We start from the raw sequence: 22,557 nt of genomic DNA on the forward strand, positions 1-22,557 counted from the left end.
TCTTGATTTCCATGTAGATGAGAGAAAATGGTGTCTCAGCACACCTGCAAAGCCACAAATTCTCAGCTACAATTGAACTGCATGAACTTCTATGAGCCTTAGGCAAGCAAGTGAGAATTGACATAAGACTATCACATGATAGTAGAGAAAAGGATTTTTTAACCAAATGCATGTCACTTAGCAGTTGAATCACTCTCTGTAAAATAAAATTTACAATTCTCAAGGGGGTGCTGAAGCAGAGAGATCTGGGGGTATATCTGCACAAATCATTGAAGGTGGCAGGACAGGCTGAGAAAGTGGTTAATAAAGCCTATGGGATCCTGGACTTTGTAAATAGAGGCATAGAGTACAAAAGTAAGGAAGTTATGGTGAACTGTTATAAAACACTGGTTTGGCCTCAACTGGAATATTGTGTCCAATTCTGGGCACCAGACTTTAGGAAGGATGTGAAGGCATTAAAGAGTGTGCAGAAAAGATTCACAAGAATGTTCCAGGGATAAGAAACTTCAGTTATGTGGATATATTGGAGAAGCACAGTGGCGCAGTGGTTAGCACCGCAGCCTCACAGCTCCAGGGACCCGGGTTCGATTCCGGGTACTGCCTGTGTGGAGTTTGCAAGTTCTCCCTGTGTCTGCGTGGGTTTTCTCCGGGTGCTCCGGTTTCCTCCCATAAGCCAAAAGACTTGCAGGTTGATAGGTAAATTGTCCATTATAAATTGTCACTAGTATAGGTAGGTGGTAGGGAAAGATAAAAACAGGAGGGAATGTTTGGTAGGAATATGGGATTAGTGTAGGATTAGTATAAATGGGTGGTTGATGTTCGGCACAGACTCGGTGGGCCGAAGGGCCTGTTTCAGTGCTGTATCTCTAATCTAATCTAAGCTGGACTGTTCTTGGAGAAGAGAAAGTTGAGAGGAGATTTGATAGAGCTGTTCAGAATTATGAGGGGTCTAGACAGAGTAGATAGGGAGAAATTATTCCCATTGGCAGAAGGGTTTACACCTACTTAAGGTGAATGGCAAAAGAACCAAATTCAACATGATGAGAATAGATTTCATGCAGCATTTGGTTAGGATCTGGAATGCACTGTCTGAGAGTGTGGTGGAAGCAGAGTCAATCGTGGTTTTCAAAATGGAATTGAATAATTATCTGAAGAGAAGATATTTTCAGGGTTACAGGGAAAGAGCAGGGAAGTGGGATGAGGTGAGTTGCTCTTGCAGAGAGCTGGCACGGACATGATGGGCCAAATGTCCTTCTGTGCTGTAACCATTATGTGATTCTCAAACATTCTTTTCCTCAGACGATCAAAGGCTGCGCAGGCACACTGGAGGTGATACTGAGTTTCATCATCGATGTCTGCCCTTGCTGAGAGGAGGCTCCCAAGGTATGAGAAGTATTCCACATTGTCCAGTGGTTCACCATGGATCTCGATAGTTGGGGGGCAGTGTTGTGCTGCGGGAGAAGGCTGGTAGAGGACCTTTGTCTTTCACATGTTTCGCTTAAGGCCCATTCTTTCAAATGCCTCCATGAATGCATCAGCGAGGATTTGAAGCTCGGCCTCTGAGTGTGCGCATACGCAATCATCTTCAGTGTACTGCAGCTCAATGACAGAGGTTGAAGTGGCCGTGGTTCTGGACTGGAGGTGACGGAGGTTAAATAGTCTCCCGCTCGTCCTGTACAGTAGATCTACTCCCGCAGGGAGCTTCATGGAGATGAGGTGGAGTGTTGCGGTGACGAAGATGGAAAAGAGCGATGGTGTGATGACACAGCCTTGCTTGACCCCAGTTTGCAGTCGGATTGGGTCAATGGCAGATCTGTTGGCAAGGATTACAGCTTGCATGTCATCGTGCAGCAGGCGGAGGATGGTGACGAATTTCTCCGGGCAGCCAAATTTGAGGAGGATGTTCCATAATCCCTCTGGTTGATAGAGTCGAAGACCTCAAACAAAGACCTCAAATCTAGCACCAAGCTCAAGGTCTACAGGGCCGCAGTGTTACCTGCCTTCCTGTATGTGTTGGAAACAGGGACACTGTACAGCAGGCATTTCAAAGCCCTAGAGAGATATCACCAGTGGTGCCTCCGCAAAATCCTGCAAATTCAGTGGCAGGACAGGCACTCCAATATCAGTGTCCTCTCTCAGTCCGAATATCCCCAGTATTGAGACACTGGCCATGACTAGTCAGTTACACTGGGCGGGCCACATCGTCCACATGCCTGACACAAGACTCCCAAAACAAGCTTTCTACTCCGAGCTCCATCACAGCAAGATCTTACCAGGAGGGCAGAGGAAACACTACAAGGATGTCCTTAAAGCCTCCCTGAAAATATGTGACATCTCCACTGATTCATGGGAATGCGTTGCCCAAGACTGCTCAAAATGGATAAAAAGCATCTGCGATGGTGCCAGCCAGTTCGAACAACATCGACATGCCCAGGCAGCGACCAAGCACAAACAGCGGAAGAAGCATTCGGAAATTTACGCATCCTATTCATTCGCCTCATCAAGCACCACCTTCCCCACCTGTGGCAGAGTGTGCGGATCCAAAATTGGACTATTTAGTCACCTAAGGACCCACAGCCCTGGAGTGGAAGAAAGTCATCCTCGTTCCTGCTTAGGAAGAAGAAGGATGTGATTCTATGGGCTGAATTTTACCAGCCCCACGATGCCGTGGGTTGCGGCTGGTGGGGGTCCCCGTAATATTCTGCAGGGAGAGGCCGACCTTGACCCCCGACGTCGAGAAGGACCCGCCACATATTACCGGTGGCGGAGGGACCTCGGTGCAGCGCCCCCCACCACTTGGCGGTGGAGCCGTCATCTAAATATTTAAATGAACAATATTTAAATGCAAATGCACTTATCTGTCGCCGCTGGCCATCCGAACCAATTTTACCACCGCGAACACAATTCGCGCTCCTTTGGAACTCCGTATGGTGATCCGTGGCGAAACACTGGTGGGGGAAGGGAGGAGTAAAATTATCAGGGCAGGAGTGGGGGAAGCATGGAAAACCTGTTTCATTGGGTGTGGGGATGGTGGGAAGGGGTTTAGGGTCAAAGGGAATAAAGGTCGGGGGGATAGGTCGTTACTGCTAACTAATTTTTTTTGGGGGGTTGGGCCAAAAGATGACTGCATGTGCATTGCGGGGGTTTTTTTTGTTTTTTTTTAGAGATACAGCACTGAAACAGGCCTTTCGGCCCACCGGGTCTGTGCCGACCATCAACCACCCATTTATACTAATCCTACACTAATCCCATATTCCTACCACATCCCCACCTGTCCCTATATTTCCCTACCACCTACCTATACTAGGGGCAATTTATATAATGGCCAATTTACCTATCAACCTGCAAGTCTTTGGGCTTGTGGGAGGAAACCGGAGCACCCGGAGAAAACCCACGCAGACACAGGGAGAACTTGCAAACTCCACACAGGCAGTACCCAGAATCGAACCCGGGTCGCTGGAGCTGTGAGGCTGCGGTGCTAACCACTGCGCCACTGGGTTGGGAGAGGGGTTGCAGGTGTGGACAAATCTTTATTTAAGTTATGAAATAAACAGTCCCTGTAATCATTTAAATGTCCTCTAAGGGCTGGAAGCCCTTTAAAAATGGTGCTTGGCATCGGGGGTGGCCGCTCCACCCGCTCTATTTAAATGAGCCCCCGCGCGTAATATTGCGGGGGCTCGGTAGCAGCACTTCCGTGTTGGAAGGCCATTGCTTCCACAGCGCACCACCACAGAGCACGGCACCCTGATAAAATTCAGCCCTATGAGTCTGTTGGCCTGGATAGATGCATGGTTTCAAAAATAAAATCTGCATATTGTATTTTAAACACGTTAATATCTTTACAAAGAGCTTATAGTTAAAAATCCTCAAAAAGTAGAGATCTCCCCTGGTGTCTTTAGGAACATACGAATATAGGAACAGGAGGAGGCTATTTAGTCCCTTGAGCCTGTTTCGCCCATCATTCAATAAGTTCGTGACTGATCTGTGATCTAACTCCATATACCCACCTTTAAGAGATATGGATCCCTTAATCCCTTTGGATAACAAAAATCTGTCAATCTCAGATTTAAAATTAACAATTGATCTCACATCCAATGCCATTTGCAGAAGAGAGTTTCAGCTTCTACCACCCTTTGTGTATAGAAGTGTTGCCAAATTTCACTCCTGAAAGGTCTGGCTCTAATTTTGAGACTATGCCCCCTAGTCTTAGACTCCGCAACCAGTGGAAATAGTTTCTCTCTATCTAGCTTATCTGTTCACTTTAATATCTTGGAAACTTGAATCAAATCATCCCTTAACATTATAAATTCCAGGGAATGCAACACCCCTAGTTTGTTTAATCTCTTCGCAAAATTTAACCTTTGGAATCCAGATATCATTCTGGCAAATCTACACTGCACTCCCTCTAAGGCCAGTACGTCCTTCCTATGGTGTGGTACCCAGAACTGCTCACTGCACAACTGAAAACGCGGTCCACCCTTTGAGTGAAATAATTGCTTTGAAAAGAAAAATTGCACTGCAAGTGTGTTTATTCGCATTTAAGATACTGATAGTAAATGCAAGTTATACTTTATGTTACATACAGTCAATAAAATGTTTCTATCACTGCAGTCTAACTCATGGGATATTTTATTACAACAGTGAACAGTAATGTATTCTCTACAGTACAACAGTAACTTCAAAAGTTACTTCATCAGCTGTAAAGTGCTTTGGGGTGTCCTGGAGTAGTGAAAGGTGCTATATAAATACAATTTTTTTCTTTCTTTCAATATTATTGCAATCTGAGTCACATGGCATGTTCATTTCACCTCCAGACTTTTGTTTTTGCATCTGGCAACTTACATCTCTACTATAATTATTTTCTTAAAAAGAGGAAAGGGGCTTATCCTTTTATACATATAATAATAATTAAGAGTAGCATTTTAATAGTGTATATTCAAAGCATGAATAAATATCTAGATTCATCTAACATTGATGAAACTCGTGCTTTGTTCTTGTATTTTTGTAACTGTGGAACTTGCCTTTTAACCAACTCCTGTGTTGTGTCAGTGTGGAAGTTGTTTTCATAGGAAATGGGGAAAGATCCATTGAAGTCAAATAGTTGTTCCTTTTTTAAAATACAGACCACATAATTGAAGAGTGTAGACATTAAATAAATGCTGTTTACTCTTACCAGCAGCCTTCACCTACAATCAAGATAAGTAGCAAATAAGTGTTTTGGGAAAGCAAGCATGATTTTACACCACTGCAATGATTTCCACAGAAAGTGGCAGTCAATCATGAGAGTTTTTGCTTTTGGATTGTATGCAATCTCTTCAATGTTTTCTTCCTTCTGTGAGGTGAAAGAATGGGCTGGATTTTGCTCAGTAAATACCTTAGCCATACAGCAGCAATCAGAAATTCAGTGCAGTATTTGGTTTGCTTTCAGGCTGGAGGTGGTAATGGCAAGACCACGTCTATTGCCCACCCCTGGTTGTCCTGTGAAAATGTTGGCAGGGCTTTTCTTGGAACTGTTGAATCCCTCTGGTGATGGTGCTCCAATGATGGTGTTTGATGTACTGATAACATCCAGCTCTACCTCAGCTTCACCTCACTAGATCCTTCCATTGTGTTTGTGTTGTCACACTGCTTGTCTGACATCCAGTCCTAGATGAGCTGAAATGTCTGCAAGTAAATATTGGGAAGACAGAAACCATTGTCTTCAGCTGCTGCCACAAACTCCAAACCTTAGCCTCTGATTCCAACTCCCTCCCTGGACACTGTCTCAGGCTGAACCAGGCAATTCCCAACATCAGTGTTCTATTTAACCCCAGACCCAGCTTCTGACTCCTTAGCCTCCATCTCTCCAAGACGACCTCCTTCTACTTTTGTAACATCACCCCTGCCTCAGCCCATCTGCTGCTCCAAACATCATCCATACTTTTCTTACCTCCAGACTCGACTATTCCAATGCTCTGCTGGCTGACCTCCCATTTTCCACCCTCCATCAACCTAAATTCTGCTATCCAAGTCTCACTCACCCGTTACCCCCATGCTCACTGACCTACATTGGCTCCCGGTTTAAATTTCTCAACAGTGTGTTCAAATGCCTCCCTGGCCTTGCCTCTCCCCATCTATGTAACCTCCTCCAGACCTTCAGCCCTCTGAGATATCTGCATTCCTGAAACTCTGGCCCCTTGTCCATCTCCCACTTCCTTCTTTGGCGGCCGTGCCTTCAATCAGCTATGAACTAAGCTCTGAAATTTCCTCCCTAAATCTCTCTGCCTCTCTACCTCTCACTTCCTTCTTTAATACCCTCCTTAAAACGTATCTCTATGACTAAGCTTTTTGTCACGCATCCTAATGATTCCTTCTTTGGCTTGGTGTCATTTTTTTTCTGATTATGCTCTTGTCAAATGCTTTGGGATGGTTTACTATTGTAAAGGCACTATATAAATGCAAGTTGTTGTTGTAGTGGGATGGGAATTCTGGAATACTGACCCAGTGACGATGAAAGAACAGCAATAGATTCAAGTATATGCATCGGAGGGAACCTTGGTGTTTCCACAGCATTGCTGGTCTTGTCCTTCTCATTGGCTCAGGTTGTAGAGGAGGGAAGTGCTTTTGAAGTAACCTTGGTGATATTCCGCAGTGCATCCTGTAGCTCACACACATACTGCAGCCACAGTCACTGGTGGAAGGATCCAGAACCAGGGAACACCAATTTAAGGTGAGTGGCAAAAGAAGCAACGACGTGAGGAAAAATGTTTTCACACAGCGAGTGGTTAGGATCTGGAATGCGCTGCCTGACAGTGTGGTGGAGGCAGGTTCAATCAAGGCCTTCAAAAGGGAACTGGATAATTATCTGAAGAGAAATAATTTGCAGGGCTACGGGGAAAAGGCAGGGGAGTTGGACTAGGTGAGTTGCTCTTGCAGAGAGCTGGCACAGACATGATGGGCCAAATGGCCTCTTTCAGTGCTTTAACTATTCTATGATTCTCTGAAGGGGATGGATATTTCTGTCCAGTGGCAGGAATGTTAATCAAGTGGTCTTCTCTGGTTAGGATGGTGTCAGGCTTTGTGAATGTTGTGACTGATCCCCATCAAGTGATGGGTAAGCATGCCATCACATTCCTGCCTTGAGCTTTCTGGATTGCGGATAGGTGTTGAGGGGTCAGGAAGTGGACCATTTGTCACAGAGTATTAGCCTGTGCCCTTCTTTAGGAGCCATAATGCTGCTTTGACTGGTCTACTTAAACTTCTAGTCAAGATGCCATGTGTTAATACTCTAGTGTACTTTTTAAAAAAACTTTGACTGCTTTGGACTTTTTAAATAGTCTTGGCCAATTAAAATGTTTTATTAATGGTTTTTGTCATTGCTATTCAACAAATGATAGGCAGGTTTTATAATTTCCCACTCAAACAATAGACAACTGAATGTCAGATATAAATCACAATTGCTATTGGGCTCATTTAATGTTTGCATTGTAATATACATATCTGACAAATGGCTATGTTATAATATATAATGAATGTCAGGATCCTCTGTAATCAGTTGTAGATTATCTCACTGTAAACCTGCAATAATGGCATTACAAATGCCTTTGATGCTCTTCCATAAATATCGTACTGCCGTGTGCTACTTTCAGCTGCTAATTTACTGTAGGAACTCAGTGAAGTCTTGAAAGAATTTGATACTTCAAAAAAAGCATTCCAATTTTACTGCAGCTTCTGCCCAGCTTCCTTTTCTCACTGCTATTGGCAACAGAGAAATATTTACATCAACCAGTGGTACAATAGCTAAACATTAAGAAAAAAACTGCTACTGACAGCTGCATGCAGCTTCCTTACCTTACATTCCCTCCAGATATATAGGAGCTTGGCCGAAAATAGCAATATTTATATAATTAGTGATATAAATTAAATGTACAGCATGAATTATAAATAGTAACATTGATAGAAGGGACTGATTTTAAAGCTATGGTTCAGTCTTGAGTTTCAGATGATATTCATAAATGACTTGAGCTTCACTCTTACTGTTACATCATCTGTGCCTCCTTGATTATATTACAGCTTTGATATTATATCCTACGATCCATTATTCTGAATCATATCAAAATGCAATAACTCTTAACTGAATATCTCAAAACTTCTGTTTCTATCCATGGTTGTCATTTTAAATGCTTTTAGAAGAAATTCCTTCAGAATCTCACTTTCAATCAGATTAAATAATGTATTTGATATGCACTTGCACATGAGTCTATATGAGACTTCATAGTCGATCATATGTAACCTATGGTATTATCACATAAGAAAGGTACATTGCAAGAAAATTCACCACAGTGAACAGTTTTATTCCTACCCCATCACACATGATTCAACAGTATGAAAGGCTGATATTTTACATGATAGAGTTTGAAGTTGAAATCAGATTTTTGGAACATCCATTTCTCTGAATGCAGTAATACGAATTTGTTCCCTGAAATGAAAGGTGCAAGTTTAATGGATTAAATTTTCTTTCCACATACAAGGAGAAATTCCATCCAACATTTTCACATTCTTAAAATATGTTTCTAATATATATATATTTTTTTAAAAATGAGGGAAGATTAGGAACTTTTTATGTCATTATTTTTAAGTAGCATTATAACTAGTTTAAAAAATTTTAATCGGCAAACACAACAAAACAAAATCATCCATGGCATGTTTCTAGAACAGGTTTTATTGCTATACAGCAATAAGATGACTGGCGTTGCTGGTGATTTTATTTTGTATCTTACAAGACTTGTTTTAAATGAAATGTCTTGTCAATATTACATTCAGTATTTCATTTGATAAAAATGAATCATCTGAGCATTTCTAGTACAAATAAAAATAGTTTAACTATTTGTGAAAGCCACAATTCTTCTAAAACAGTACAAAGGAAGAACCTTGAAACTTTGAAATGCATGCTACATTTTGATACTTACGTCAGTGCTAGCAGTATAACATGTTAGTTAATTGACAGCACAATCCAAGGAATGAACTGCACACTTTCAGATTTAAATCATCTGTATATCCTGATGTGCATTTGAAATGTTTTATGCATGTAAATAGATAGATTTGAGTGCAAAAATGTTGGTAAATATTTATCTTTATTTACAAATGGTTTTGTTGACCTCAAACTGAATATTTTCTCTTAAAACATCTCAGTGTCGGGATTAAATTAAATTGTGACAGTTTTAACGATTTTATTTAGTGAGGGAAGGCGGAATGAATATATTTAGAAAAGTGATATTCAACATGCATTGCATGTGTAAATTAATGTCTTTAAGTATGTAAATATATTTGTACAGTTGCTCATTTGTGAAAAAATCTAATTTTGCACATTCTAAAACCAATTATCTTAGCAAAATACAAATAAACTGACATGTGAAAGCATTAAGCATATAATAGGTTGCTTATGTGCATGCAGTGATTTCCTGAAGAGACTAGGTACGGAAAACTTTATACTGTAAAAATTCACAAGACTGTATAAATTGGACTCAGTGTATTTATTAATGACTCTAAAAGAGTTGAAGATGTCACTTGTATCACAATCATTTTGGAAATATTAGAAAATAATCTATCAAGTATTTAACAGCGTTTGATATTCTAGCGTTCTAGTTTTCTTTCCACCCAGAAGTTCAAAGAAATAAACAAAAATCATCTCAACAATTTATATTTTGGCGAATGATTTAAATTTATTATTAGATGTTCTCCAGGTCTCTAAACAAATTCCTTCCAAATATAACGTACATTTAAAAACAAAAGTGGTGTTTAGGTTACTGTAAAATAGTTTCTCCCATTAATGTTTTCTCGAGAGTAAAAACCCATTTGAGTATTGTTCTACACAACATTTCACGCTAATAAATTCATCTCGAGAAACTGACGCTAGAAGCTTTTACAAATGTGAAAAGATTGGGTGATTAGGTTACCTTTACTGAAATAGATCCCATTCCGAGTACATTCACATGCAAAGATAATTGTTGTAGAAGAGAATCACCGAGTCTGTAAAACTTTGCTTATGTTGGATAAGGTTTGGATAAGATTTTCAACCTTGGGTGGAAACGTATTAGTATATATGGCAAACTGTAAGGAGAAAGGAGGAGTTAGATATTGCAGAGTCTTCCTTTACCTTGTACGCTGAGGAAATTGTGATTCAATCTTTTCAGATTGTTCCAGCTTTTGAATGTTTAACTAATATTCAACTGAAATAGTTCGACGGAACGTTGCAACTCAAAGTGCAGTCAGGGGGTTGTGTAAGACTGCACTCTTCCGTATAGAAGTGACTGTTGATGTCAGAATGTGTGCAGATGCAGTTTGGAAACATAACTCGGAAGATTTTTTTAAATGAATGTATAGTCTGTATTCATTAAAGAACCGAAACCTGTTTTCTTCGGCTAACTGGAATCTTATACATATAATACACATATACTCCCCCACAAAAAAACAATATTTTATATTTATCAGTATCAGTAATAAGTAGGAAGGACAGGGGAGGTAACCACTTGGAAATGTAGAAATTCATTATTATTAGCATTGATTTATCTTTCAAACATTCCCAGGTATTTCGAAGATAAAAGCATATTAATATATCTTTACAAACTAGTTCTTGTCCTCTACGAATTTATTCCAGCAACGCAAACTCCAATACTTTTAAACTAACATCAATCGTGGATTTAGGGTCCCAATTATTCTTTGATCTATAATACTTCAGAAAAACGTCAATTAATTAATTTAAAAGATTACAGATTAATGTGCCATTTACAATGAATGTCTGACCATGACACCTGTATAAAACACGAAAGCGGAGAAACTCCATAGAAAGAAGTAAAAAAACAAGGCGTCCAGAAAATAATGTCTTTATTATATAGGGACCAATATTGAGTATGCAAGCGTGGTAACAAAATGATCACAGCTCCTCAATATTTTATGTATGATTAAACGTGTTAATCTATACTTCAAATTCAAGTATTGGGCACGCAATTAAAATGTGCATTTAATGGCAAATGAATTGCATTAATGTCGATTTTTTGAAAACAGGCTATTTTAACAAAAGTTAAAAGCGTAAAGCAAATACAATTTAATCTATACTGTTGGTGTTTTGATACTAACATCAGTTTTCTGTTTGAACCGTTTGTAGATTTTGAATTTGCAAACGCTACTGCCTGCCTTTGAGGTGTTTTTTAAAATTAAAAATGGAACAGTTCTTTGGTACATGTGAAAGTGGTCGTCCAGTTTCTGCACACCTTTGGTGTTTTATTTTAAACGTTGGTAACATCGCATCGTTAAATTCTCCGCAGTGTGTAGCGCAATTTCGCAGCAGGGATTTAGAAAGTGACTGTGTGACGGTAGAAGGTGACACAGTCTGCAACTCCTCGGGATGCAGCGTTCTCCCTAAATAAGCAGATTCGCCTCCTGCCTTTAATGGTGAAGGGAGTTGGAAAACGGCAACACAATGTACAATGTAGTCAGAAAACAGTTCTTAGCTTCGCGTGAGGTTCTGTAAATACAAGAGGGCCAGGGTTTAACCTCAGACGTTCATATTAAACATAACAGTGAAAAAGTCACCACATTCGGTGACAAACTCTTTTCTGAAATATACCTTCTGTGCCTTTCAACTATTTGGATTTGTCGGGATTGGTGCTGCTGAACTAATGTCCTGCAGACGGCGCCAGAGATTCAGCCTGTGAGAGGACGGGAAAGTGGAATCTCGACAATAAACAGCGCACATTCCCACCAGGGATCGGGGTTTATAGCAAAACCCTCAATTCTGTTTCACCGTTTTTAACAGGGCGTTCTATAGAATTTACCACGGGAACATGTCCTTCGATAGCCTTCCCTTAACCTTGACCTAATTATTCTAAGGCAGTAACAAGTTATGCCCAATTTAGTTTGTTGCTTTATCGGGAGGAATACGGTCCAAACCGCAATTTACTCACGGCTAATCTGAGGCATAAAACAAAATATCTTCCAAAAAAAAAGGACAACATATTTGCCTGTTACCTTTCCTGAAATGAGTTTTCTTTAAATCATTAACGCTGCCTGCAGGAATGTGCCCAAAGTGTAAAACATAACCCGCGCTTTCGCTTTACAAATCTTTAACATATTGCAAGTTAAAATATTATCAAACATAGATAGTGGTAACTTCTAATATGTTGTGGAGATTTGTAAAGACGAAAGCGCGTGTTATGTTTTACACAGACATATCAGTACTGGAAATACTACTAAGTAATTATCTTGCTTAAACAATTTCTCACTATTATCTGCACTGGACTTTCGCCTATTGGTTTTGACTTTGATCCGTTCCATTTATTATTACTTTGAAAATAAAGCAGGATTTTTATAATGTTCTCATTGTGCTCACAAGCATATAATGAACATCAACCCGCCTCAATGTTACTTAATTACAATCACGTTGCGACTTTCTAAAAGTAAATTCATCTATATCTTGACTGTCGCCAGCGACTCACAGCTCGGGGACGCGCGTCCAGGTCAAGTTGTAAACTCGCAGTTTATTTCCCCTTAAAATACAGGAGGTTTTTTTTTGTTTTAATTCCTTGACTGCGAAATCTTGATTTTTTTTTTAATGGTGCTGTGACCAGCGAGAGCGCGGCGGATCGAAACGCTGGGATTTCCGACCTTTCCTCGGAATACTGCTTGTACGGAGAATTCCTTGGGAAGTTCGGTCCCGAATTCCTGAAAGTATTTTGGACTGAGGTTGTGGAAATGTGCTGCCTTGTAACCCAGGTTGACCTCTAGATGACACAAGGAGTGGACAAGGCACTGTTTAAAGAGACATTTCACTACCTCCAACGCCCCATGTACCCTCCCTCAAACCATCAACAGATATAAAGCCAACACCAACACTCTCTTTAAAAACCTTCCAAATAGAAAACGTTGAGAAGTTTTAAAACCGTTTTCATGCTAAAGGGGAGACTGGTGGATTTGTGAATACATGTGACGTCCAATTTGCAAGGGGTATTACTGTCATCTTATTTAGCTGAGCATCCATAGTGAACCTAACTTTGTGGTGATGTCTAGAGGAGAGGTTTTTTTTTTGGTCACTGTTTTAACACGACCAGGAAGAGAACAAATCTTTGAGAACATTTGCTCTGGTCACAAAACAAAAGGGTGACATCTCCGAGCAGTCCGCATCAGCCTGTGAACTAATGACCTTGATCAACTTCACACGCATCTCTCTCTCTCTCTCTCCTCTCCTCCCTCCTCCTCTCTCCCTTTCCTCCCGTCTGTCTGTTTTTACCCTTTCTCTCGATTGCCTCAAATGTTCGTAGATTTGCCTGGGCTGAGGCAATGTGAGCGAAAATAAAACAGCCCCGGGAGGAGAGTATCGAGTGGCGGGTGGGCGTTTGCCCCCGGGGCAGCCCCGAGCTTGCCTCGGTGTCCGAGAACCCACCCCCCCCCCCCTCCCCCAGTGTGAGGATACAGAAACCAAGCTGAGTTTTAATACATCAGCTAAACCAAACTCCCAATGTACAAGAGATAGAAAAACTAATACTCGACCATACGGATTACCTGTTTCAATCGCCAAAAGTCAGCATGTGGCGGCGATTACTAATACAGAAGATTCATAAATAAATCTCAGGTTTTCATGTCAAAAACAGCCATTCCCGGATTTTTATTCCAAGTTCTTCATCGATTCGATGATGGGTCCCAAGAAGGTTTTTAAAATGTAGGTAACTCTGCAGGGAATGTGATTTTTTAAAAATCCATTCTTTTCAATTCCACGTTGGTTAAGAAAAAACAGTCAAATCTTTACGGTGTATATACACACAGAGATATATATTATATATAAATATAGTGTGTGTGTCGATAGATAAACAGTGATAGGTAGCTGTGATAAAAACACTATTGCCTTCTAAATGTTGGAGTGATTGTTATCCAAATGTACATTAAAATCTAAAAAGTCCACCCGCTGTAAAATTAAACGTCGTACAACTTAACAGAAAAAAAATCTTTATATTGTAAAACTTCATTAGATCGAAATGAGATGGACTGAAATTTGCTGCATAATATTCAGCACGCTTTCCAATTGTGGTTTGACCTGCTGGGCTATATGCTGTTGTTGCATGTATAAATTAAGTGATGTTTTAGACAAAGTGCAACATTCCCACTCTGGTTTAAGCTGTCGCACTCCTTCTATCTACACTTTATTTTCGAGGAATTAAAAAAGTGAGGTTACAATTAAACCGTCAGAAGTTTGTGGAATGTGATCCAGTACACTGTGTCTAACATCGTGATGAAGCTTCGTAAACGTCGTGGCAGTTAAATCGTATATCTTGGTAACAGAATCTTCTATTCCGCCCTTTTAAAAGACGTTAGTTGCTCTACCGTGTAATGATCTACTGTTACTGTCGGTGAGACCAACCGCCTGCCGTTCGCGTGTTCTAACCGTAATAGCTGTTTACTAACTGTAAAAATCGCATGCAGATGAGACTTGAGTAAACAAATTCATATCATTTAATGTTACCCTGTAAAACTGGATAACTACCGATTTCAGCGGGAGGGCTGGGCTGGGCTGGTCACTATTTGAATTGGATTTGTAGCGGGTTTTGTTGTTTAAATGTAACATTTGAGATCTCTCGTTTCCAATCAATGATGTTAGTCTCTGGAAGAACTGCAAGAGAAAAATGTTCTTACCTGAGAAACTTTAATACGTGTGAGAGCCCGGGTCGGATCTGTAATCATTTCCCGATCGTGTGCAGAACTCCATCAGAATTGTGTAGATGGCACGTTATTGTCAGGAATGATATTTGATTATTTTTTTTCTAAACAAGTGGTGCGTGTTTCTGATTTTCTAAGTCAAAAGAGGCCATCGCTTTGCATCTTTCATTGTCTCTGTGAATTGTACACACGCGAGGCGTTTAGATGTAATATTTTTTCATGGTAATTTAACCCTTGCAATTTTGTCTGCAACTTTTAACAGTGGACTTTCGGTCTTATGAATGAATATTGTTTTATTTCATGTGGCTTCCCCTCCCGGCCCCCATCCCCTTCTAACCAACTGTTCTTTGACAAGAGTTTAAAAAGCACCCTATAGAGAGGCGTTTGCCAGTGTAAACAACCAGGTGTAGCACTTGCAAAGAACAAAGAGAAAAGTCCCCGTTTACAGAATAAACTTATTCTAATGGATATAGCGTGGAGGTTGGGGGGGGTGGGTGCTCAAAGGAGCAATAGGGGTTTTTTTGGACAGAAGCGAAGCTGGTGGCAATCAGAGTGCTGCAACGTGAATCCGCCCCCATCTATCAATTTCAGCCAATCACATTGGCTACTGAGGCATCCTGCGATAATTGATCACTGGAAAAGCCAATCATAGCGTGGCGTTCCCACGGCCCGCTTTGATTGGACGTTGGCTCCAGCTCCATTGCCCACAGAGCTCCGGGCCAGTTCATTTTCCCTGGAAGACAGGGGGTAGGGGAGAGAGCGAGAAATGCAAACAATGAGTGACCACAACTTTCTACATCAAGCGCATATGTGAACACCTTTGTAAAGCAACACGTAACGACACCAGAAAGGGGATGTGTGCGAAATTGTTGATTTTATTCTGAAATTAGGCGTAACAATTAGGAATAGAAAGTGACAAAGCGGAGAACATGCATTAACCGAATATATTTGGGCAAATGGACATCCGATTTTTAAAGACTGGAGTAATCTCCTCACAGAAATTGTCAGGAAGCAGACCGCGGAACAGTGACACGAGTATTTTGAAACCACATTGCAAAGACTATCATATCACATGAATATGATACAATATATCATTAAAGAGAAAGTCTGAACAAATCAAACAAGGCGATTGAGAAAGTTTTAGATGTAATTTCCAGGGAACTGCGTCTGGTCACATTTAAACAGCAAACAATAATGCACCATGCTAGTTGAATCACAGCGTTTCATTAATAGCTTACACATTCGGACTAGTAACCTTTCTCCCTTTATTTTACTAGGAAGATGTGTCAAGACACCAATTCAAACTGCTTTCGCTATTCGTACACAATTTGCCAGCAATCTGCATTATTGGACCATATGACAAAGTAAATGTTTTGTTTTTTGTTTAGAACGTTAATGATGCAAAGAGACAGGGGCGGAACAAGGGACACAATTGTTGAAAATCAACTTTGTCCTGAAGGCAATGGGCTGGAATCTAGGAGTTCACTGAAAATTATTAGTACAGTTGGCATAATGTCTTCAATTTTTTTTTTAAACTGGGAAAAATGTAAAATGTGCAGCTTTTGGGCGATGGATGAGGAATCTGTACCTGCCGGTTGGTGCGGTTTGCTTTGCTTTTGGTTGCATTGCATCTGTCTATCTGCAGCTCTCTCTCTCTCCCTGTCTCCCCCACCCCTCCTGTGTGTGAGAGATGAGGTAGTCCGGTGCGCCTTGTGTAAGACGCGACCTGTTATGGCCACCACTGCTTCCGGGTTCCAGCATTCTCGCCAAATCCACCTCTGGCTCCGCAACACTGGGGCAGCGGCATCGGGCCCTTTAAAGAGCTCCAAAGTCTGGAGAGAGTGAGATTCGCCTGCACCGTCTCTCCGAGGCGCTTTGCAGCCTGATTGCTCAGAGCAGGCGATCCGGAGCTGGGCTCCTGCGGGCAGATCTCGCTGCCATCACTGAGGTGTCCCCCCCGACCAGTGGAAGTGCACGGCGCATCATCATTCATTCACTACCTTGACAACCTGGCCTTGATTGACAGCTGGCGTGGCAGAAAGCCATGAGACTCGGCAGTTTTGTTTGAGGGGCGCTTTTTTCTGGCTTTGGGGGGGAACGAGATTCTCCATCCTTCCAGGTGCTGTGCTGGTGAAAAAATAATATTTATATATCGATCTATATTTTTTCGCTGATCAGAAATATTTCCCCCCGAGTGCATCCAAGTTAAGCTGAAGACTTTGGGACTGATCATCTACATAAGGGTCTTACAGGGATCTTAAACTGCCTTTGGACGGGTGTGTTTATTTCTTTTTGATATTGGCCCTATAGAGACGACAGCAGAAGCTGCAACAGAGAGGACGGTTCGAGACAGGCCGATGGCGCAAAGGGTAAGTCTTTATAATAGTGTAGCTTCTGAAACAACTGCCAAACGCGATGCAAGTGAATTTGCGGCTGCTTCGACAAGACGGCGCGGTACTTACTGGCTGTGAAAACTTTTCACTTAATTTTCCCCTCCTGCTCTGTCAAGAACTTTGCACGGTGCGTTTCGTGGTTTAAGTTTACTGACATGCTGATTTTCCCCCTCCTTACGTTTCTCTCTCTCTCTCTCTCTGTTATGCAGTATGATGAAATCTCACATTACGGTGGTATGGATGGAGTAGGGATTCCGACTACAATATATGGTGATCCTCATGCCCCCAGGTCTATGCAGCCTGTCCACCACCTCAATCACGGGCCGCCGTTACACAGTCACCAGTACCCGCACACAAACCATGCTAATACCATGCCGCCAAGTATGGGATCCTCTGTAAACGATGCATTAAAGAGAGATAAAGATTCCATTTACGGGTGGGTAACTGGCACATTTTACCATTGTTCTCAAAATTATGTCTGATCTGTGACAAAGACCTACATGTGACATGTTGGTTTTTTTTTAAATTTTAAAATCAAAACTTTCATTAACATGTGGACCACAATGTCTTTTAGATTTACATTTTGTGGAACACATTTAGAGCCGAGGTTTTTCGAATAACTTGTGTCAGTTTCATTTTATTTGCAAATGTAAATATTAAAGTGGCTCATCAATGATTATTTTGATAAACATTTTTGCATATGTATTTTTTGACTAGAAGCCTTCTAAAAAAAATTGGCGTCCAAAATGGCTGCTTAAAGGTTATTTCTGGGCCATTTTACAAACAAATTTTCGCTTATTTTGCGTCTGTCTTAATCGTTATGGTTCGAGACTACTGTTAATATTTTCTGTGATTAGAAAGGATCGCGGCATTTCTCCAGTAACTCATTTTGCCACAATTTACGACTGTAATTTATGTAAAGCCAGAAATCAACAAGTACTTCTTGGAGAAGTTCTACTCTGTTGTCTTGGTTGTTCTACTTACAAGAGAAAAGAGAACCTGCCTCTGCTTTTTGTATTGTTTTTGACATTCACTCCTCTCTTGCAGACATCCGCTGTTTCCCCTTTTAGCACTGATTTTTGAGAAATGTGAATTAGCAACATGCACTCCTCGAGAACCGGGAGTAGCAGGCGGTGATGTCTGCTCTTCCGAGTCTTTCAATGAAGATATAGCAGTGTTCGCTAAACAGGTCAGCTAACACACATGTGGACTTCAATCTTAAAACATTTTTTAAAAAAAGATAATTTAAGTGGCTGAACTCACGTTTCCCCTGGTCTGCAGCATGTCTTATGCAAGTTTACGGACAAATACACCAAAACTGGTGCACGAGTAAAATAACTAAAGATCTTATGGGTTTAAGAATAGCAAATTGGAGCGTCTCAGAACATTTGCCCCGAATCAAGGAGTGAAATGGACAATTGCACAAACCGATTATAATCGGAGCATTGCACTGCCAGTGGAAACATGATTAATCTAACTTTATTGTAAAAAAAATTTGTTTAAAAGAAGTTGTTAATAGCTTAAAGTGTTCCATAGAAATGTAGTAACTTACTTTCTTTTCAAATAAATATTTTAATCCTAATGATGGGTACACAAACCTTATCTTTTATGTCGCTTATTTATGTGTGATGTTAAAGTGCATTAGAGAATACAGTAAAGTTTGGAAATCTATGTGAATGCATCGATTTTGACTAATGTTAACATTTGGAGTAGGGGAGATTACAATTTTATCATCTTCTTACTTTAGATCCGAGCAGAAAAACCTCTTTTTTCCTCAAATCCCGAGCTGGATAATTTGGTAAGCCTGACTGTTTTTTTTATATATAGAGAGGAAAGGAGAAGCGCGTTTTTATTAAACCAAACAAAAATATATGATCAAAATCCACATGTCTCCTTGGAGATAATTTCGATATACACCGTGATGTTTTTAGTTTAATACACTCCATGTTTGGAGAGTCACTAAACAAGGATAATGATCGTTACAATCCATTGCAAATCTGCGCTTTTGATTTTATGATAGCGTTGGCTGTCACGAACGATAACCATCGCGCGTTTAGTTATTGTAGTGCTGTCATCCCACTTAAGATGATGTGTGATTTTTATTTATTTAATTTTTTTATTTTGGTTTATGGCCGTTTCTGCTAAAATCTTGAGTTTCGGCGACTGTTGACGGGACGACAGCACCCCTCGCGTAGGACTCGAAGTCTAGTTATGGAAATCGTCATTGACTTGGGGCTCATCAATAGAGTCGCTTTTAAAACGTAGACCCCCACCCCGAACTGATTTCATTAGAAAAGAAAAGAAAGTTTGCATAATAACTAGGAGGGTGCAAATGGGGAGTGGGTGTGCTGTGGTGGGAAAATGCATGCAATTGTACATGACAGACCCGTGTATGTTCAATGTAATCAGTACATAGGGTGGAAAAAAGTGGAGAAGGCACTGATTATATTTTACTGCTTTTACAGCACATCTAACTGCTGTGCGCCCCTCCCCCAACTACCATCTCTCTCTCTCTCTCCCCCCCCTCCCCTCTCCCCCTCTCTCCCCCCCTCTCCCCCGCCATAGCCACACACAGATATTAGGAATATTAAAGGTTTAATCATTTCAACTAATAGAATCAGGAATCATAATAAGAACATTTTTGTGTGTTCTGGGTGCTAATAAATGTTTACATCTTTCTTTTTAGATGATTCAAGCCATACAAGTATTAAGGTTTCACCTTTTGGAGTTAGAGAAGGTAATTTTCATGTTCCTCTGTCTTTTAGAATGGGTTATACAGTAGTTCTTAGTGCGAGTAGATTTGCATAAATGTCTTAGTTTCTGGCCCCTTGTAATTAGTGTCAAAGCCAATCCTGGCCCACATTTCTCTTGCTGTTTAATTACAATTTATGCCACTAAAACCCTGACCACAAACGCCCCAACGTTTTGTTCATTTTAATCTCGCGGTGGGATTTAATTTTGATCATGTTTTTAACATAAATCCTCTTTTTCCTATTGAGACTAAACATTTTAAATAGTCTAAAGATGTAAACAATCTGCCGATTATGACTAATTAGATGGGAAATCATAATATTTTGCCCTATTAGTCCACGGGGAATATTTTAATGAAATATAAAAGACAAATCGTGCCTTTTCGAGGGGATACCATCCCCGTGTGACGGAAACTGTGAGCACCGCGTTTTGCCATGTTTATAATGTGCTCTTCCTCGCCTCAATAAATATTCTGGTGAAGACTATGGGCAGTGTATTTGAGGGCTCGGCATTGATAGACATCTGTGTCATATTCAAATTCTACACATCTCCTTTGTGTGCTCAGAGTTCTTCGAAGGTTATAATGAAATAACTAGATGAAATTAAACTGTTTACCTTAAATGTCACTCATGCAGGTCAATTCTCTAATGGCCGCAACCCCGGGAGCAGATGAATTTAACACGGGTGTTGAATATGTTGTAGCTGTGAATCATCTTGTCACTGTCAATTTTCAGCGATATCTCTATTTTGCAGAAGTTATTCCAAATTCTTGATGCGTGTGTCTCTGGGGGATAATTGTAATGTTCCCAAGTGCTTCCAACTATTTTGAACCTCATGTTATAGGCCGGACCTACACTTGTCACTTCCATTTGTGTCTTCTATTTTTGCCATATTATTATTTTTTCTCACTTCCTCCCATTGTAGGTACACGAATTATGTGACAATTTTTGCCATCGGTATATAAGCTGCTTGAAAGGAAAAATGCCCATCGACCTGGTTATTGATGAAAGAGAAGGTGGTTCAAAATCAGATAACGAGGATATCACCAGATCATCATCCGTTAACATTACAGAGCAGGTATGGAACCCTTGGGTTTGAATTCAGAATGCCTGCTCTGGCAATCCGCCTCCTCGTTATTTGCATATTATCGCGACCTTTTTTTAAAAATGAATTTCCGCAAAATGAATATTTTATTTAAGTGCCTATTATCTGCTCATTAAGGATCGCTCTGAGGTTGCAGCCGTCAAGATTACCTTGTAGAGAGATGGTTGGAAAGTTGACCCGTTTCTTGTCGCTTTTAAATTTTATTTTAAATGTTTTTATTTGAAAAAAGAGAATTGTTGTTGGTGAGTCTATACGGAAAAGGACACGGAGCTTTTTAAAATAAACTAGCTACCGCTGAGGTAGATGGTGTTCAGTGTGTGTGTGTGTGGAGAGAGACGGAAATCTCTCTCTCTCTCTCTCTCACATGGTGTAATTTTGCTTCTTGTCCTACGCTTCATTAGACTGGCTTGTCGGGTTCCCCTGGCCGATCGCCCGCAGGGCTGAGCCATGTATTCCGGCCCGTGTGGGGCCGGTGCTATTTCAAATTAGGGGAGACACGGCACTTTCTCAGTACCCCCCCCCCCCCCCCCAACCAAAAAAAAAACACCTCACAAGGTCGAATAGATAGATCGGTGGCTTAAAAGAAAGTAGACACTGGGGGGAGGGTGGCGACTCATTAAAAACTTGTTCTAAGCTTAACCGAAGCCTATCTGCTTGTATTTTTCCTTGGTGGGTTATTTAACATAAGGAGGGAGGGAGGTCGAGCATCTGTCGACACGTTGGCCGCGCTGAGGGCACCGAATTCGGGAGACTCTCCAAAAAAAGGGTCGGCGCCACAGGAACGCGGCTCTTCGTAGCGTCTGTCTGCTGGTCGGGCTCATCTTGTACAAAAGGCAGCTTCTGATGGGCTGCAAGAGCAGCGACCACAGAAAATACATTACATTCATTGCTCTCCTTTTGTCAAAAGTAGAAAACACCATTTGCGAGGCAGCCAACTGCATAGGTTTGCTGCTAATTTAACAACCAAACTACACGGGTCCGAACCAACAGTTTTATTTTAATGTTATTTTCCTCAGGATTCTTCCCCACATGAGAAAGCGCATCCACACAATCTGTTAACCTCCGCCTCCCCATATAGTGACATTTGGAATATATTTACTTTTCACAGAAAGGGCAGGGTTGCGACACGTTTAAATAGACTGCCCTACTTTAGAAAGGAGATATGCCGAGCCCTTGAGCTGCGAGGCAGGTAAATCTCACAAAACGGGTTAAAATCGCATTGCAATATTTTTTTTAAGTCATATGGGTAGTTTCTTCGATGCTCTGTTTGATAGGCAACACGAGGGGACTTGCACAGTCATGTCACAGTAATCCTTTTATTAGAATATGTTCAGACACGTACTCATTTCTTACAGTAGGTCCAACTAGAGGGAAATTTAATTGAAAGTTTTTGTAAAATAAAAATCGCGCCGCTTCAAAGCCGAGTACAAGCGGAGTGCGCTTTCCTGCGGGTTTCTTTGCATTAACCAATTCACTAAGTAGGCACTATTCCTAAACGAGTTATTTAGGAACCGCTTCAATATGCCACATTAACATTTGCTTTTGGGGAATAAAAAGCTTTCACATTTTGCACAGAATTCTGATTTGTGCAATGCTGCGAATTTGGCATTACCACTTCTGCCCA

General features: G+C 40.9%; 1 protein-coding gene and 1 long non-coding RNA gene across 9 annotated transcripts in view; one reads left to right on the forward strand and one right to left on the reverse strand.

Moving 5' to 3' along the window:
• Positions 1-4,552: 4,552 nt before the first annotated feature.
• LOC137376188 (uncharacterized) lies at positions 4,553-15,176 on the reverse strand. 4 transcript variants are annotated; one of them, XR_010976146.1, is made up of 5 exons: positions 14,662-15,176; positions 13,537-13,703; positions 9,936-11,503; positions 8,385-8,458; positions 4,553-5,664 (listed from the first exon to the last, which is right to left on the reverse strand). It is a non-coding gene; the product is annotated as an uncharacterized lncRNA (long non-coding RNA). The 4 variants fall into 4 exon arrangements; XR_010976145.1 differs by having other exon boundaries at positions 4,553-5,655; positions 8,342-8,458; XR_010976144.1 differs by having other exon boundaries at positions 8,342-8,458.
• meis1a (Meis homeobox 1 a) overlaps positions 6,683-22,557 on the forward strand; it is a 239,070-nt gene continuing 223,195 nt past the window's right edge. For 2 of the 5 annotated variants that reach the window (XM_068044267.1, XM_068044272.1), the window contains exons 1-6: positions 16,426-17,054; positions 17,288-17,514; positions 18,126-18,267; positions 18,826-18,876; positions 19,765-19,815; positions 20,754-20,906. In XM_068044267.1, the coding sequence (XP_067900368.1) occupies positions 17,043-17,054; positions 17,288-17,514; positions 18,126-18,267; positions 18,826-18,876; positions 19,765-19,815; positions 20,754-20,906 (636 nt within the window). In that variant the 5' untranslated portion in view covers positions 16,426-17,042. Of the gene's footprint in view, positions 6,710-13,325; positions 13,694-14,250; positions 14,304-15,962; positions 16,050-16,425; positions 17,055-17,287; positions 17,515-18,125; positions 18,268-18,825; positions 18,877-19,764; positions 19,816-20,753; positions 20,907-22,557 lie in introns of those variants that run through there. The other 3 variants (XM_068044269.1, XM_068044268.1, XM_068044271.1) reach the window with 3 other exon arrangements.

Source organism: Heterodontus francisci, chromosome 13 (genome assembly GCF_036365525.1).
Source record: "Heterodontus francisci isolate sHetFra1 chromosome 13, sHetFra1.hap1, whole genome shotgun sequence".
Lineage (NCBI taxonomy): Eukaryota > Metazoa > Chordata > Chondrichthyes > Heterodontiformes > Heterodontidae > Heterodontus > Heterodontus francisci.